General features: G+C 43.8%; 1 protein-coding gene across 4 annotated transcripts in view; it reads left to right on the forward strand.

Moving 5' to 3' along the window:
• Positions 1 to 19,847, forward strand: part of LOC106583026 (prickle-like protein 2) — a 114,976-nt gene that overhangs the window by 82,724 nt on the left and 12,405 nt on the right. For 3 of the 4 annotated variants that reach the window (XM_045705234.2, XM_014166766.3, XM_014166768.3), the window contains one exon: positions 15,855 to 16,038. In XM_045705234.2, the coding sequence (XP_045561190.1) occupies positions 15,898 to 16,038 (141 nt within the window). In that variant the 5' untranslated portion in view covers positions 15,855 to 15,897. Of the gene's footprint in view, positions 1 to 10,376; positions 10,915 to 15,854; positions 16,039 to 19,847 lie in introns of those variants that run through there. The other variant, XM_014166767.3, reaches the window with a different exon arrangement.

Below are 19,847 nucleotides of genomic sequence, written 5' to 3' on the forward strand. Positions count from 1 at the left end.
GTGGGGTCACACTCACTCTGTGTCTGGTAACAGAAATCCACAGCTCATTCCAAAGATCCTACAACTGCCAATCCCTCTTCAGTTACCAATCCATAACTGCTACCGGAGCTGGACCAGACCGCCCCTGTGGAGAAAGCAGCGGTGGTCATATCGACATGGAGCTTGTGTGTCATCAGCTCATCATCGATCACAGCTTGATGCAGGAAATCGGATAATTAAATGGATCTTGGGGTGGAATGAATGGCCTGACCAAAGTGAACAAAGTCCTTTTATTAGTTGGTGAATTGGATGGGTGGTTGTTTTATTTCAGGGTTGGTTGAGATGAAACACTGTTAATTGGATGAGGACCCCCCTCCTCCTCCCAGAACCTCTGCTGTGTGGTTAGGAAGTCATCCTCTTTATGACTTTATTGACCACTTAGATAAGCTCTGGGCCTTTTGTTCTGCTGGCTCTGAAATCAGGTTGAAGTGTTTTAAATCCCCCGTTTTCTCTTCATCTAGTTTCATCTGTTGATAACAGACAACTCTATTTAATCCTGGCTCTACACACCTTCACTTCTAACTCATTCTGCAAAACCTCTATCAATTAAATACATTTTTATTTCAGAATAGCCTGTAGTACTCTTAAGCATAAGTCCCCTGTGAGAACGTTATCCAAGTGAAACGCTTTAGGTTGGATTACTGAGGTGAAAGTGGAAGGGTACAAATGGATTAGTGAAGAAACCAGGTCTGTTTTTTTATTCCTGGGTAGACATTGCTCATTCTGATATTTCCTCATTTCTTGTTGTGTGTATTCAGATGGGGTTTACTGTAGCAGATTGGTTAGAAACTTTTCGTACAGGACCAATCGTATTTTGACAACATCAACCCATCGAACTGACTGGAGCTTGGTGTTTGTAACAGGCAAGTAATAGGCTGATTGGACTCTGATCTGATTTTTCAGAGGTTTTATATTTGCTATTGCAAATTACAAAGGTATTTCAAACAGGAGCCAAGGGTAATATTTTTCTTAGCAGATGAATGAGAGTGTCCTGGCTTTCTCTAAGTTTCTCTGTCTCGTTCTCTCTCTCTCGCTCGCTCTCCTGTAACAGGAGAGTCCATCCTGGACTCGGGTCCACGCCTTCCCTGATCCCCAACCCTGATACATTTACCAGACTGCAGTGTGTATGTGAGCGTGCACGCCTTTAAGAAAGCAAGAGCCCTATATGGTCTTTTTTGCCAGTACACATTAATTGCCACTTGTCGTCTTTCTAAGTTTAGAGGTGTACCCTTACTGGCACAAATTACATCTGACCGATTTAAAATGGCAGTTATAAAAGCTTAATAAACGTAAATCTTCTGTTTTCTTAATCTACTACATTTTATTATTTGTGGAACAGCAAGGAGGAAACTCTCCTCTAGACAGTTGTCTGAGGAATGTTCTGCCATGGCCTTGGATTGTGTTGATAACAAATTGAAAATCTAACGGAGCTGTAAGTGGACATAAGCAGAGCACTGTTCTCCCTCCTGGTCCCTGACAATAATGGACAGACAGAACCCCCTCAGGCAGACCCACCACTGTTTGACTGATCCTTCTCCCCTTCCAGCCAGTCTTTCTCAACTAAATATTTAAACATGGCATACTTAAGCAAGGGTTTATTTAACTAGAAGTTTGAATTGCTGAGGTTTAAACCATTACAGGAGGCTCTGGAGAAAGTGGAGCACGACCCAGGTGATTGGCTAAAACAGGAGACGGTAATCACACACGTTGGCTGTGTTTAGATCACTGGGGAGTTGTACTCCCCTTCCTAGACCACAGACTGTGTTCAATTTGGCATCTTCTATTCCTCTCTTCAAGCGGTATGCATTAGCAATATGTACTGTTGTTCTGCGTAGCTGGCTGTGGTGTTGTAGAGTACATCTGAGGCTTTAGTATACTGACAGAATGGGGCAATATCATGTATCAAGCGGCTGGTGTTGTTGCTCTGCTGTGGTCACCCTAATGAGGCTGATCATATCTATTATGAATGAAACATCTGGTCACTCCTCTCCTCTCCATATGGCAACTGTGGCGCATGCAGGGAGAGAGAAGAGGGCTGAGGAGCACCAAGGAGGAGAAGGTTCTAGAATGGAACAATGCGGTTTTCCAGAACTATGCGGTGTTCCAGAACCCTGCAGTCTGACTGAATGGGAGTGACCAGCCTTAGAGACTGCTGCCCTATGTACATAATCATTGAACCCTGGTCACTTTAATAATGTTTACATACGTTTTACCTACTTCATATGTATATACTGTATTCTAGTCAAGGCTCATCCTATATAACTACTGCTGTACACACCTTTTCTATTCATATACTGTCTATACACACCATTATACAATACATATACATACACATACCTACCTACCGACTGACCGACCGAACGGACTCATTCTGATAATTCCTAATTTCTTGTTGTGTGTATTGCTAGGTATTACTGCAATGTTGGAGCAACAAACACAAGCATTTCGTGCTGCACCTGCGATAACGATAGCAAATCTGGGTATGCGACTAATACAATTTGATTTAAATCCTCCCGCTGGAGGATGTATGGGAGCTTAGTCATAAAACAGACCTGGGATGTTTGGTGTGGGAGGATTAGACAGCAGGCTGTTCACTGAAGAGGCTTTTCCATTTTCTTACTTCACGTTGATGCAAAATCATTTCTCTCTCAATTGCTCATGTTTATCAGTTGACATTTCCCTTTGCATCTTCTACACATACCTTTTTACTGACTCCCACACCTTTCTCAGCCGGAGGCAAACGTGACCCAGTTATGTTTTGAATCTGAATCCACATGTAGGACTGGGAAAGCTCACAGAGAGACGGGGGTAGGGTAATGTACTGTACACTGAGGAACGTGCTCCACAGCCCCTGAGGGCCAGGCTGTCTGTGGCTTGAGATGGATGGTCTGATGGCTGGGGCCCTAGCAACACGTTTCTTCACGCTGAAGAGCTCTTGTTGTAAGTGGGCCAGCAAGGGCTGAAATAGCCTGCCCCTCAAGAGCCTCTCCTCAAGGCCACTCCAGAGCCCAGGCCCCTTCCATGCATGGAGCTGGAGCAGGAGAACACACGCTCTCCTTGTGGCCTAATGACTTCCCCAGCCTGGCTATAGCAGGGCCACTAGACGGAAGGACGGACGGATTATAATTTCAGCCAAACTGGCTACTCTTCTCGTTATTCCTTTCCCCCCTTTTTCCTCTCTATAAAAAAAAAATATATATATATAAAATCACTTATCTGCTGGGAGAATTATTGTAGAAGTGCTCTTGAGCTGAGCTGATTATCCATCCACAGCCTTAGTCCCCCTTAGTACTTGGCTGAGCCTGCTGGAAGAGACTGGTAACGGTAGTAGCAGAAATTTGTGGAATTACTCCAACCCCCTATCTGAGGCTGAAAACAAGGTTAGATTCAACTTCCTTTCCCTCAGACTATCTAACTGGCTTGTTGGTCGCAAATAATTTGATGCGAGCCCTGTCTCTAAAAATGTACGTGGTTATCTCTGAGTAGTCATACCAGAAAAGGACTATTCTCTCTCTGTCTCTCTCCTCAGTGATCAGCTCTGTCTCTCTCCTCAGTGATCAGCTCTGTCTCTCTCCTCAGTGATCAGCTCAGTGATCAGCTGTTGGGGTGAGTCTTGGTAGCCTAGTGGTTAGAGCAGGGGTGGGCAATTCCAGGCCTTGAGGGCCTGATTGTTGTCACAGTTTTGCCCCAGCTAACACATCTGACTCCAATACTCACCTAATCATGATCTTCAGTTTAGAATGCAAGTTGATTAATCAGCTGTGTTTGCTAGGGACGGAGAAAAATGTGACAGCAATCAGGCCCTTGAGGACTGGAGTTGCCCACCCTTGGGTTAGAGCGTTGGGCCAGTAACCGGAAGGTTGTTGGATTGAATCCCAGAGCTGACCAGGTAAAAATCTGTCGTTCTGCCCCTGAGGAAGGCAGTTAACCCACTGTTCCTAGGGTGCCGAAGCCGTGGATGTCGATTAAGGCAGCCCCCCACACCTCTCTGATTCAGAGGGGTTGGGTTAAATGCGGAAGACACATTTCAGTTGAATGCCTTCCATTGTACAACTGACTAGATATCCCCCTTTCCCTTAGCTGCCTTGATGTTGACTCAGTGATAGTCGTCATCAGCATTTGCCACATGAAAGGAGAGAAGAGGATGGTGGTGTTAAAACATTCAAATATGGGTCAATTTGGACCAACGCAAGCTTGGAAAAACCGCTGGTTTCTTATACAGACAAATTTCTTTTTTTCTTTGTACTTCACTTCCTTCCTTGGTAAGGTTTAGATAATATTGGTGTATGATAAATCAAATCAAAGTGTATTGGTTGTGTACACAGATTTTCAGATGTTATCCCACATGCAAGCAAAATGCTTGTTTCTAGCTCCAACAGTGCAGTAATACCTAGAAATATTTACTAAACAAAAATATAAACGCAACGTGTAAAGTGTTGGTCCCATGTCTCATGAGCTGAAATAAAATATCCCAGGCACTGCATCTCAGTGCTTGAGGCGTCACTACAACCCCGAGTTCGATCCCAGGCTGTGTCACAGCCGGCCGTGACTGGGAGACCCATTAAGCACAATTGGCACAGCGTTGTCCGGGTTAGGGGAGGGTTTGGCAGCTGGGATTTCCTTGTCCCATCGCACTCTAGCAACTCCTTGTGGCGGGCCGGGCGCCTGCAAGCTGACTCCAGCCACCAGCTGGACGGTGTTTCCTCTGACACATTGGTGCGTCTGGCTTCTGGGTTAAGCGAGCAGTGTGTCAAGAAGCAGTGTGGCTTGGCAGGGTTGTGTTACGGAGGACGCATGGCTCTCGACCTTCGCCTCTCCTGAGTCCGTTGGTGGAGTAGCAGCGATGGGACAAGACTTTAACTACCAATTGGATATCACAAAATTGGGGGAGAAAAAAGGGGTAAAGATTTCATTGAAAAAATAGGAATGTCCACCAGTGCTGTTGACAGATAATTTAATGTTCATTTTTCTACCATATACCTACAATGTCGTTTTAGAGAATTTGTAAGTACGTCCAACAGGCCTCACAACCGCAGACCTCGTGTAACCATGCCAGCCCAGGACCTCCACGCCAGGCATCGTCACCTGTGGGACCGTCTGAGACCAGCCACCTGGACAGCTAATGAAACTGTGGGTTTGCACAAATGAAGAATTTCTGCACAAACTGTCAGAAACCGTCTCAGGGAAGCTCATCTGCCTGCTCGTCATCCTCAGTAGGGTCTTGTCCTGACCGCAGTTCGATGTCATAATCGACTTCACTGGGCAAATGCTCACCTTCCAGGACCACTGGCAGGCTGGAGAAGTGGTGCTCTTCATGGATGACTCCCGGTTTCAACTGTACAGGGCAGATGGCAGACAGCTTGTATGGCGTTGTGTGGGCGAGCAGTTTGCTAATGTCAACGTTGTGAACAGAGTGCCCCGTGGTGGAGGTGGGGTTATATTATGGGCAAATGTAAGCTACGGACAACGAACACAATTGCATTTTATTGATGGCAATTTAAATGCACAGAGATGCTGTGACAAGACCCTGAGGCCATTGACGTGCCATTCATCTCCTCCATCACCGCATGTTTCAGCATGATACTGCACGGCCCCATGTCGCAAGGATCTGGACACAATTCCTGGAAGCTGAAAATGTCCCAGTTCTTTCATGGCCTGCATACTCACCAGACATATCACCTACTGAGCATGTTTGGGATGCTCTGGATTGACGAGTACGACATCGTGTTCCAGTTCCCGGCAATATCCAACTTCGCACAGCCATTGAAGAGGATTGGGACCACATTTCACAGGACACAATCATCAGCCTGATCAACTCTATGCAAAGGAGATGTGTCACGCTTAGAAAGGCAACTGGTGATCACACCAGATACTGACTTTTTTATTTTATTTTTTTATCCACGCCCCTACTTTTTAAAAATTATTATTGTTATTATTATTATCTGTGACCAACAGATGCATATTTGTATTCCCAGGCATATGAAATCCAGATTAGGGCCTAATGAATTTATTTATATTGATTGACTTTTCTATGAACTGTAACTCAGTAAAATCTTTGAAATTGTTGCATGTTGCGTTTTATGTTTTTGTTCAGTGTATATAAAAATGTAAAAAAATAAGAATACACACAATTCAGAAAGAAATGCCAGATAAGATCCTCTCAGGAAGTGCAACTATAAAACATATTTCAAATGGCTTGTTTACACTATCGTTCATCCTCTGATCGGGACAAAGTAACTGATATGATAATGCATGCTTTGGAATGGAGTAAACCTGTTCTCCTTAACTAAAATGACCATCCAGAGGCACTAAAGTAAATTTTACCCATGGCATGTTCCCCAAGCTGGCCCGTATGTTTTTATTAGAGCAGTAAAGAAACTAGGCCCTGGATCAGTTTATTGGGGAAAGGCTAAAGCCCATATGAAGCAGCGACAGGCCCCAGACCAGTTGACCCGCTCTGCGGCTGTGAAGTGGGGACGCTGTCACTTACAGTTCCTCATAAAAGCCTGTGGAAAGGCCTTAAATACAGGGTGAGGGGTAATTGATACTCTTGTGTTTGTAAAGGGGTTGTGTACTTGTATGTGGGGCTAAAGACTGGCAGCCAGGGAGAGGCGCTCCGCCACGTGTGAAGGGGGAATCCAGGCCAGACATGCAGCATCGGGAGAGAAAGCTGTAGGCTGACTCCAAAAGGTAAAGGAGAACAGAAAGACGACTGCAACTTCCTCAAACTGAGAAAGTTGTCCAGAGCCACCAGCAGTTTTTAGCAGCTTCACAAACTGTCTCAACGAGTTCTGTTCAGTTATTTTACTTTCCTTTTTCCTCTGCTAAAACACTGCCGAGGAGGCATTTGAGGAAAAATAAACACATCTTGATTTAATTACTAACTCCCCCTCATTATACTGTTTCCCCTTTGAAATTAACCATAAATCCGTTAAGCATATTTCACAAGAAATAAATCTATTTTGTTGGGTTTGGTCATCATTTTCCCTCTCTCGACCCATTCAATGCAAAACAAATAAGCAAATTAGCAGCAGTATTCGGACATTGTTAAACACTCATAACACTAATTCTGGAAAGGAGCTTGGATAGCATTACAGCCTTAGAGCTGTGCAAGTGTTTGTAAGATTACGATGGCTCAAAATAGCCAAGATGTAAGTAATCTGGTTTGAGTCCACAAATAAACCTCACAAATAAATCTTTCAATACCAAATCACCTCTCCAAAGGCGACAACTAATTGTGACTGACTTCACATAGTTAAGTCAAGTATATATTTTGGTTTGTAACGGGATACAGTGATTTCATTCTAAAAGTGGAACTATTTATTTTGGTCTCAAACAGAACCCTAGGACCCAGTCATTACACTGATATGCTTAGGCCTATATATCAATTTTCTACATTGGCTTTCAAGTTGTTTTACTATGATGTGAATATATACTTTGGGGCGGCAAGTGGTTAGAGCATTGGGCCAGTAACCGAAAGGTTGCTAGATCGAATCCCCGAGCTGACAAAGTAAAGATCTGACGTTCTGCCCCTGAACAAGGCACTGTTCCTAGGCCATCATTGTAAATAAGAATTTGTTCTTAACTGACTTGCCTAGTTATATAAAGGTTAAATAAAAAATAAATAAAACATACTGAACAAAAATATAAACGCAACAATTGTCTAAGATTTGCTGAGTTACAGTTCATATAAGGAAATCAGTCAATTGAAATACATTCATTAGGCCCTAATTTATGGATTTCACATGACTGGGAAGGCTGGAGCCATGGGTGGACCTGGGAGGGCATAGGCCCACCCTCTTGGGAGCCAGTCCCACCCAATGGGGCGCAAGGCCCAGCCAATCAGAATGAGTTTTCCCCCACAAAATAGGCTTTATTACAGACAGAAATACTTCTCAGCACCCTGGCCCCCCTTCGCACAGAAGGTGCAGAAGCCGGATGAGGAGGTCCTGGGCTGGCGTGGTTACACGGGGTCTGCGGTTGTGAGGCTGGTTGTGCGTACTGACACATTCTCTAACACAACATTGGAGGTGGCTTATGGTAGAGAAATTAACATTTAATTATCTGGCAACAGTTCAGGTGGATATTCCTGCGTCATCGTGGCTGATGACTGATGATTGGCTGAGATAAATTGATGATAACATTATTGGGGGGGCTGTCTTGTTAGACTTCAGTGCAGCTTTTGACATTATCGATCATAGTCTGCTTCTGGAAAAACGTGTTATGGTTTTACACCCCCTGCTATAAAGTGGATAAAGAGCTACTTGTCTAACAGAACACAGAGGGTGTGCTTTAATGGAAGCCTCTCAAATATAATCCAGTTATAATCAGGAATACCCCAGGGTAGCTGTTTAGGCCCCTTGCTTTTTTAAATTTTTACTAACGACATGCCACTGACTTTGAGTAAAGCCAGAGTGTCTATGTATGCGGATGACTCAACACTATACACGTCAGCTACTACAGCGACTGAAATGACTACAACACTCAAAGAGCTGCAGTTAGTTTGAGTGGGTGGCAAGGAATAAGTTAGCCCTAAATATTTCTAAACCTAAAAGCATTGTATATGGAACAAAACACTCACTAAACCCTAAACCTCAACTAATTCTTGTAATAAATAATGTGGAAATTGAGCAAGTTGAGATGACTAAACTACTTGGAGTAACCCTAGATTGTAAACTGTCATGGTCAGAACATATTAATGCTGTAGTAGCTAAGATGGGGAGAAGTCTGTCTATAATAAAGCGATGTTCTGCCTTCTTAACAACACTATCAACAAGGCAGGTCCTACAGGCCCTAGTTTTGTCGCACCTTGACAACAGTTCAGTTGTGTGGTCAGGTGCCACAAAAAAAGGACTTAGGAAAATTGCAATTGGCTCCGAACAGGGCAGCACGGCTGGCCCTTGGATGTACACAGAGAGCTAATATTAATAATATGCATGTCAATCTCTCCTGGCTGAAAGTGAAGGAGAGACTGACTTCATCACTACTTTTATTTATGTTGAATGCTCCGAGCTGTCTGTCTAAACTACTGGCACACAGCTCGGACACCCATGCATACCCCACAAGAAATGCCACGAGGTCTCTTCACAGTCCCGAACAGACTATGGGAGGCACACAGTACTACATGGAACTTTATTCCACATCAAGTAACTGACACAAGCAGTAAAATTTGAAAAACAATAAAAAAACACCTTATGGGACAGCAGGGACTGTGAAGCAACACAAACATTGGTACAGACACATGCATACACACACAATAGTATACGCACTATACATACATACACATGGATTTAGTACTGTAGATCTGTGGTAGTGGTGCAGTATGGGCCTGAGGGCACACAGTGTGCTGTGAAATCTGTGAATTTATTGTAATGTTTTAAAAATTGTATAAACTGCCTTACTTTTGCTGGACCCCAGGACGAGTAGCTGATGAGGATCCATAATAAATGCAAATACAATTACATGCTCCCTCAAAACTTGAGACATCTATGACAAAACTGCACATTTTTAGTGTCTTTTTATTGTTCCTGGCACAAGGTGTACCTGTGTAATGATCATGATGTTTAATCAGCTTCTTGATATGCCACACCTGTCAGGTGGATGGATTATCTTGACAAAAGCATAAATACTCACTAACAGGGATCAAAACAAATTTGTGCATAAAATTAGAAAGAAATACACTTTTTGTGAGTATGAAAAATTTCTGGGATATTTTCAGTGTAGATTGGAAGTACAGTCAATTATGAACAGTTTTGTCCCAACTATGTTCCAATAGCCTAGTGTTCAAAAACGTTCTTGCCTGTCACACTTCCTTCCTGTTCATTGATGTGGATGAGCTGAAAGGTGAAGCTATTGTTCACCTCTGTGGTCCTGCAGAAAGTAGTCAATGACAGGGAGCTATTTCAGAGGCCTAGTAACAATGTTTTTATATATATATATATATCTGTTGATAAACTGCTTATAAGCATTTGATAACCAAGCAGTATATAAAATTACCTCTTATACTACAGTGTATTGGGAAATAAAGGCAGTTTGATTACCTTACTCCAGTCCACACTAGTATTCTGTAGACCATAGGCTATGACCCTTCTCCTCCATTATATTGGTAATTGTTATGCATTTTGTTTAGTGGCTTATACCTCCAATACCCCACAGTCTATTCCTTTTCTCCCTCTCTGTCTCTTAGCTGATTGCCCGGGGGCAGTTGATTCGGGGAAATGGTTTAATTTGCATGCAAATGATTCCAAAACACCAGTCATTCACACCGCTAATTATACCAACGTTAGGACGGTGACTTCCTGACATCACGGTTGGTCGTTGGCATTCGGGAGGGAGGAGGTGGTGGTGCTGGCAAGGACAGCCAGGCACTCATTCAGCCAGGCACTCAGGCGAGTAAGTCGCTGCTCAGCGCTCTGTATGGTTACGCACTAAAAGTCCCTGTGGAACATTTTTTTACTTTCTAGTTTTCTGTTGCTGCCTCCGAAAGGATTGTTTTGGATTTGTTCGGAACGTACACATTTTAGGCTATTGCATTATCTCAACGTAGGTGGACTAACTGTAGAGGTATTTGTGTTCAACCACTTATTGTTTTTTTTCTATAAGTATAGCTTTACTTCCAAGAATCCGTGCGCTTGTCGGATGTGTTTGCGGAGCAGCTTGACTAAAATACTCGCGGAGCGAGGGGGACAATAGTCTAGGAACATATTGCGGCTTCGCACGGACCAGAGAGTGAGAGTGCAGGATTCGTAAAACTGTGACGCATGAATAGTAGGCTAGCCTAGACTATGAAAAGGCTTGCAATGATGAAAGTGTGTTTGAAAACTACCATCACCGGAAGCAGAGCCGTGCTCTCCCTCTCACCTACTTTGTAATAAGGTAAGCAAAGCCGATATTCTATCCTTTGCTCCATTATTATGTATCAAGCTGTTATTGCGCAGTTGACAAGGCTATCTTTGCGCCCTGTTGTGTCCCAACCTTCAGGACACTATCCATTTCGGTTTTTATATTGTGGTTTGTTCAGTGATTCTACCCTCATGTGCATTTTACCAGTAAGCCTATGCTCTCGTGAGTCTTCTCACGTACCCCCCGTGGATAGGCCAAGTACCCCCAGGGGTCCTAGTTACCCCGGTTGGGAACCACTGGTTTAGTTTACGAGGAAGAAATGACAGAAAACTGCCACCCTGGGTGAACTGTTAATGCGGTTGAAAGGTCTTGTTGGAAGTGGATTTGATATTTTCTCACCGCAAGATAGGCTACATTTGTTGCCCACTGTGTTCTACTGTGTAGCCTATATGGCTCTCATGGTGTGCTCGATTAAAAATAAATAATCAATATCTATATCAGTGGACTATGAGTTTAAATGTATTTGACAATTAAGCGTTCATGGTTTAGAAGTAGGCTAAATGTTACCATTGCTGATGCTACTACTTAGGAACGTATCATTCTTTAATAAAAAAAAGAAGTGTGTTCTCGCACGCAATAGTAGAAATAATCTCACTATCTTCACCTCTCATTCATAGGCTATCCTCTGTAATGGATGTGTTATTATACCTTTTCTCTTCTCTTCGTGGTGCGTGGTAAAAAACGAATCAGTGCCTTTCAGGGATTAGATTTTGTTGTGTTGTCTCTAATGGTCTGGCACTGGCCGGACGCGGGATTGATTGAGTCAGGATAGGTCATTTTGGATTCGCATATGAACGGATTTACTGTGGAATAATTGACACTCCAGCAGCTGGATACGAGTCCAGGGGTAATGGAAATGTCAGGCTGTATTGCTCTGAAACATCTATACTACCGGTTGCCTCAATTCATAGGCAACCAACCATCTGTCTTGGATGCAAAAGGTCCGTTTTTGACCATCCATTTTCAACACCATGACATGTTTTAATTCCATCCATCCATTAGGCTACATTTAGACTAGTTGTGTTTGTCAGCTTTTCAAACTTGCTGATCATTTTACAGATGGTTTCCCCAATGACAGTTTGACAGTCTCTCATGAGATAACCATAGCAACAGTTCCATATGAGGACTGATGTCTCGGGAGCCTGCCCTCTCTGTGACTTGCCATGCATATGTAGCAGTTACAGAACAAGTAAACACTTATGAATAATGAATATGATCTTCTGGTATGAAGCTGCTGTAGCTGAAAAGCATCATGCTCAGTTAGATGTTACATAACTCTAATCCTTGCTCACTTCCTGCACTTCCCACTCTAAATCTGCACATCACAAAGAGGCAGTGTAGAGAGATGACTGGCCTTTTCCCCCCAATCTACTTCTCTGAGACAAACTATGTTATGCGATAGTGTCCCGTGTGTGTGTGGCTGCTTATCATATTCTGTGTTGTCTTGCATGTGCCTGTGTGTGTTGGAGAGAATGGATTGTGATTTATTGCGTCAGGTGGTCGCAGGGCTAATCTCCATTAGATGGAACATATTGGATCGAGTCACCAGTAATTAGCTGCTAATAACAAATGCCTTTGTTGAGTTTGATTCCTCTTCAGAATGTTGTGCAGTTCAGTGATTTTAAAACTGAACGTGCATGCTTCAATAAACGACCAAATTAGGCCAAACGAAGACTAAATACTTTGTTACTGTTTCCTTTGACACAGTACCATTTGCATGTTCAAGGGTTTTCAGGAATGTAATCTTAATAGCGCTGAATGGAAATGTTCATCTGATCTCAGAGAACAAAAGGCAGTTAAAAAAAGAATGTCCTCCTCTTCTCCATGCAAAACAAAAGCAGCAGAGAAATCTTTCTGCTGCCGACCTCCAGCTGTTCCTCGAAACCTCTCCTCTGGGCTGCCGTGTTAAACATGGTGTCTAATCTGTCCGGAATGATGCCACGAAAAGCAGCATTTGCTCTGGGAGCTACTCCAGAATGAGTCTGGGATGGGGTTCTTTTCGAATACCACATCAAGCCCTCTCAACTCCATGGCTGTTTTTCAGGAAGACGAGCGTTGTGGATGTGTTGCACACTTTAGAGGAGGTGTTTACGACCTGAATGACAACTTACCCTATGGCAGATGTACCACCACCACTCAATCCAACCTGTTGAGGATTTGTACCAGTACCTCAGAGGATTTGTACCAATACCTCAGAGGATTTGTACCAGTACCTCAGAGGGTTTGTACTAGTCCGTAGGTGGTTAAAGAAATCCAGAGTGGTGAATAAATAATGCTTAATAAAATACAGTACGTATCTCTAGTCTAGTTAGAACTTGTTTGTGTGTGGGTCAGTCTAGTTTCTTGGGCATCGGTTCCACCAGTGGATTGAGCCTGTGCGGTTGGTGTGTCTACTGACTGTGCAGTGTGTCAGACTGTAGCTGTTTAACTTGGCTGTTGCCGGGGAGATGTGGAGGAGCGATGTGATGATTAACACTGCGGTGGTGAATGATTGTCTGCTTACATCAGTCTCAGGGATTATTGTCCTCTCGGATACCTTCCAGTCCGTAAAGGGTTCCTGCTGTGCTCTGGGCATGGAAGGCTTTACCTGCCCCAGGAGAGGAAAGGCTAGCCATGTTTAAAGGGGAAACCGTCTACTTAATTTACTTCGTTCTCCTCCCTTCGTGGAGGCGTTGGTGATGCACTTGTATTACCAGAGTACTCAATTCCCCCTAATTGAAGTCGTGTAGATGACTAGTGTAACATGGGATAGTGTTTCAGGCTGGAAATCCCAGTCATGTGCAGCGTGTTGGAAATCAGAGGCTTAGGCCCTGGGCATATCTCTGCCAATTCTGAAGCAGGGAGATCAGATGTTTGGGAGGTGAATCACTGGACGATGTCCTCCATCTGGAGAGAGAGAGACTCATGGGTCTCACGGGACTCCAGCCCTCCTGCTCACATGCCCAGCTCAAAGACAAGGAGAAACATTGGCTTGGTGTTTTGTAAGGCCTCTGTCTGTATCATTTTAAAACAGAGACACTACTCTAACCAGGAATGCAGTGTGAAACACTCTCCTCCAGGCCCAATGTACTCCTCCAGGCTATATTTAAACCCCTATCGCTAAGCCTGCTCGCCACCAAAAAGGCAGAAGGAATCCGCTAGCATCAAGAGGAGTGGGAGATGTGTGTGTGTGTGTGTGTGTGTGTGTGTGTGTGTGTGTGTGTGTGTGTGTGGCATATTTATACAAAAAAAAAAATGTTTCTTTTGGCGTGGCTTCCTGAATCATCTCTCCTGTGTTCTAACGTACATTCGGTGTGTGTGTGTGTGTGTGTATGCGAGTACGTGCGTTTGTCTCCTGTTAATCACTCATCCATTAGTAATGATGGGGGACTGCTGTATTGTAATGAGAGGACTCTGGATGCTTTAGCCCCAGGCTAGGTGTCCTACCTCTGGGATGGGCTGTTTAATTATCTATTCTCCTCCACTGTACGGATGGACTGCTTGTCAGAGAGCTGACGACTTAGTCTGCAAGGCCTGGCTCCATGTACTACTTACTACTTCCATCAGTATTCATAGATTAGATATCTTGGCATTTCAGTATATGTTGCTTTAATATTCATGGAGACTGCTCTCTGAAGCCAATTGCCTCCAGGAGCTCAGGTAGATTGCCCTTGCCAAAGGATATTGAAGAAGCAGAGATCTGCCTATTAGACATGTACTCGACCCCAGACATGCATCACTAGTTTAACTATTTTTAACATGTCAGAAGGTTTTCCACTAACGCAATTGGGGAATCCATCTTTACAAAACCATGTGTATTTTTTGTTTGTTCTCAATAGTAATCAGCCACCTCTCTATTTCACTTCACAATGCTCATTTAAATAACTGGTTAATAACAACCCAGTGCAGATGCAAATGTTTAGTTTGCCGTGTATAAAGGCAGAAACACTCTTTGGATGGTGAGGCTGTATCAGGTGGTGTACCTAGCTAACTACACTGTTCCCAGTAAGAGCCTCTGTTTCTTTTTGCCGTCAAAGAGGCCTTAAGCCGCTGTTCTTCTGACCCTGTGCTACCCACCAGGCGTCTGTCTGGATTATGGGTTTGGCTGCCTGAGGGGCAGCAGAGGTTAGTGGATATGACCTGCAGGCTAAAACAGAGGACTTTCACCATGTCTGTCTGGGTGTAGCCTAGTTCACAACTTCAGTTTGTTCTGTTTTTAAGGGGGGGGGGCACTAGTCACATATACTATGCTTAGACTGAAAAGGACATAAAAACGAAAGCGCCACACTCTTACAAACATTTGCAGTCGTTCTTCTGTATGCAAACAAAACGGATACCTTGTGTGGGCTTGTTAACTCGTTGTCTGGTTCTTGATGAATGAGAACAGAGTTTTATCCTGTCTGAGCATCTGAGACAGTTTGAAGGTAACCTTGTAAAGACAGGAGGAGAAATGTGTATTTAAAGTACTGCTTTCCATCACTGTCAGTAGCTCGGCGAATCATTTCCTTAACCGGTTTGTCATTATGTCCTCACTCGTGTTACCTAGAGAATTGTGGGAGCTAGAATGTCTACGAGATCCTTCTTCCTCGGTGAGACGCGCGGCAGGAAGCCTTGACATTTGAACCCTGGCCCTTGAACTATTGTGGAGTTTAAATATCACATGCTTCGTTGCTTTGCAATAGAAAACCCTCAACAAAGATAGACATCGAAAGAGTTCTGAACTCGACCCACATTTTGCCGTACGTACAAGACATATGTCCTGGTTGGCTAGCCACAGTGTTTAATATCACCATTCACGTGGACATGTGTCCACTCGATGCTTGGCCTATGGATAACTGTTGATCACTTTTATCTTCCCTGAAGAAAGATCTGTGTCTACTGTAAGCTTTTATAACTCGTCGCTGACCTCTGCTCTCTGTCCCTGTGTCCTGTAGGAAGATCTGTGTCCATTGTAAGTGCAGGCTTGAGGAGCATGTGATGACAGCCGTGCCTCTGGAGATGGAGAAGACCGTCACTAAGCTGATGTATGACTTCCAGAGGAACTCCACCTCAGACGACGACTCAGGCTGCGCGCTGGAGGAGTATGCCTGGGTGCCCCCAGGGCTCAAACCTGAACAGGTATGAAAGATCGACACCCCGGGGTGTAGGGTTTGATTTCCCTATTCCATCTCCTCTGTGTTGGATCAAAGTTTCATTCACCATCTTATGTTGCGTGTTTGGTGTTCAAGTAAGCCGATTTGGTTTACAAGGATTATACGATGCCGGGTGTTGAATTAATATCTAATTCATTCTGCTTGCAAACTGTTTACTCGTGGTTTCACAAGCCCGTTGTTGACTTTGTTAGGCTGGGATATGCAGAAACACATCACATGGCCTGTGAGCATCCAAGAAAAACCATCTTCACAAGGCTCTTGTGTACTGAAGGTGTGCGTGTGTGGGAGTTTTTTTATTTATTGGACAATGAAACCTTTATACATATGAGTTTCATTTTCTTGATGAACTGAAAGCAAGCCTTATTGCCTGTGCAATGGGGTGGTCAATACGCTGTTAACTCATCCCCCATTTCAGTCACGCAAGGCTGAGCACAGCCATTTTTCATCCCCGAGGGTCACGTGACCTCCAGTCAATTAAGCTCCACTTTGGCAGGCCGGTGTTCAGCTGCTTTTTTAAACTGGAGACTGAAGAGGGTAGGCTGACTGATAGCTTTCCAAAGCAGTAGGGCAGTGAGACAGGGAATGTTGCCGTTAAAGGAGAGACTTTGCATTGAGGAAATAGGCTATAGTTTGTAGGATTTACTGCGGGTTGCATAATTATGTACATTGAATTTCCACGAATACAGTTAAGCTCTTCCAAACCTGACGTACAAGTCAGTCGAGTCATAGAAATGTGTTTTTTTTACCTTGCACGGCGGGGGGAGGAGACTTTTCAACGCCCTGCCCAGCCACAGAGGGAGATCTGAGCTCCATCCAGGTGTATGTTTCTCCTCAGGGACACAGTCCCACTGCTCCATCAGGAGGAGCCTGCTATTCAGTCTCGACTGGTGTCAAGTCACCATTCTGTAACTACGTATTTTAGCAGTCCACAAAGACTGTGGGAATAACTAAACGTGATTTCCCCATGCTCTGTAATGAATGTCTGGATTCGTGCAGTAACAAAATTGTATTAGCAATGTGAAACAGAATTTCAGCTGCATTCCAACTACAATAATCATGTTTTTGTTATCTCTGAAACCAGGTATCAGAGTTTATTGGTTTTTAATTCATAGGGAACTGAGTTTCCTGAACATTGCTTTTACTCATTTTTTTTATAGGACTGCCATTATTGGCTGTTCTGGTCTCAGGCAGGCCCAGCCAATATGCACTCTCTCTCTCAATGTCAGAGCTAATAAAATGTAAGGAAGTTGCCAGGATACGGGAAGTTGAGACCAAATATGTTACTAAAGCAGCCATTACTGATGTCTCTGCTGTTGAAGAGGCAGATCACGCAGTGTCACAAGAGATGGGGAAGAATCTGCTTTTGTCATCCAAGAGGAAATTCAATCTTAAGCTTTTATTATTTCATGCTTTTGTAGATTTAAAGATAACCTTTACACTTACATTGAAGGAAATGGCAGTCTGTTACCATTTATTGTACTTTGGAATGGCAGTCCTCCCTTCTTGCCCATGTGTGGCAGGCTGTTGCCATGGTGTTTTGTTAAAGTGTGATATGTCCAATAAACACTCACTGTTGCTTGTTATAGTGTGTCAGGATTGGTCTTTGGTTGTGTCCTAGACGCTGTCAGTCTCTCCCGTGAACAGAGATGAAAAACAGCTGTGGGGGGAGGTTGGTTTCTAACATAAACCCTGCTATTAGATTTATCCTTTAAAAGCTGTATATTCTCTGTATAATTAGAGAGAAGATTCAATCTGAGGCCATTTACACTGAACAAAAATATAAACGCAACATGTAAAGTGTTTCATGAGCTGAAGTAAAAGATTCCAGAAAGGTTCCATACGCACAAAAAGCTTATTTCTCTCCGATTCTGTGCACTAATTTGTTTACATCCTTGTTAGTGAGACATTTCCCCTTTACCAAGATATGCCACACCTCTCAGGTGGATGGTTTATCAAGAAGCTGATTAAACAGCATGATCATTACACAGGTGCACCTTGTGCTGGGGACAATAAAAGACCACTCTAAAATGTGCAGTTGTGTCACAAAACACAATGTCACAGATGTCTAAAGTTTTTAGGGAGCGTGCAGGAATGTCCTCCAGAGCTATTGCTAGAGAATGGAATGTTAATTTCTCGACTATAAGCCGCCTATAACATCGTTTTACAGAATTTGGCACTACTTCCAACCGGCCTCACAACTGCAGACCACGTGTAACCACGCCAGCCCAGGACCTCCACATCCAGCTATTTCACCTGTGGGATCATCTGGGAACAGCCACCCGGACAGCTGATGAAACTGTGGGTTTGCACAACCGAAGAATATCTGCACAAACTGTCAGAAACCGTCTTATGGAGGCTCATCTGCGTGCTCGTCATCCTCAGCAGGGTCTTGACCTGGCTGCAGTTTGGTTTCGTAACCGACTTAAGTGGGCAAATGCTAACCTTCAGTGGCCAATGGCACGCTGAAGAAGTGTGCTCTTCATGGATGAATCCCGGTTTCTACTGTACCGGGCAGATGGACACGGACACAATTGCATTTTATCGATGGCAATTTGAATGCAGAGATACTGTGATGAGATTCTGAGGCCCATTGTTGTGCCATTCATCCGCCGCATCACCTCATGTTTCACCATGACAATGCACGGCCCCATGTCATAAGGATCTGTACACAATTCCTGGAAGCTAAAAATGTCCCAGTTCTTCCATGGCCTGCATACTCACCAGACATGTCATCCATTGGGCATGTTTGGGATGCTCTGGATCGACGTGTACGACAGCGTGTTCCAGTTCCCGGCTAATATCCATCAACTTCGCACAGCCATTGAATAGGGGTGGGACATCATTCCACAGGTCAGTCTATAGTCTGATCAACTCTATGTGAAGGAGATGTGTCATGCTGCAGGAGGGAAATGGTCACACCAGATACTGACTAATGAATTTATTTAAATTGACTGATTTCCTTATATGAACTGTAACTCAGTAAAATCTTTGAAATTGTTGCATGTTGCCTCTATATTTTTGTTCAGTGTAGTTTCTATGGCCCTAATTACGATTATTATCCCAATCTGCTCATCCTTACTGGCTCTGGGGGGGTTGTGTGTGTGTGTGTGTGTGTGTGTGTGTGTGTGTGTGTGTGTGTGTGTGTGTGTGTGTGAGACCGTTTCTCAGTGCACCTCGTTATTTCCAAGAATCACAGATTTGCTGTCATAGAACATGTTGCAGAGTGTTTTGGTTTAAGTTTGGACGTCAGAGGCTTTCAATATCTATATATTTGTTGTTGTTTTGTAGCAGTGAATAAATGCAGAAGGCTTCTTCATTATTCAGGGATATCCATATTGTTTTGGTGGCAGGCCCTTGGTACCGCACCCAAGGACAAAGCTGACAGGTTCCAGTCCAAAGATCCATTCATTAGATGGATGGGCCATTAAAGTTGGCTACCTGTGGCCCTGTGGTCAGCACATATTAATTGCCTCTCCTGTACTCCTGGCGCCCTAATCTCTCCGTCCCTCACTCTCTTTCCGTCTTCTGGCGCTCGATGCTCCTGAAATGATGGCCATTGAAGAACACTGGTCGCGAATTTATGCTTTCCCCACCGTGTAACTCTGAAAGACTAATACATTTCACCAAGATGGCATTCATTGTTGGCCGGCATAATGTAAAGAATGTAGCAGTCATTTTGAAAAGCGAGATGAGCGTTAAGCTTCTGTCTGACACACACACGGTTAAATACTGTAATGTGTGTGTATGTTCTGTATATGTATGTTCCTGTGAAAG

This window comes from Salmo salar, chromosome 22, assembly GCF_965601325.2.
Source record: "Salmo salar chromosome 22, fSalSal1, whole genome shotgun sequence".
NCBI classification, from domain to species: Eukaryota; Metazoa; Chordata; class Actinopteri; order Salmoniformes; family Salmonidae; genus Salmo; species Salmo salar.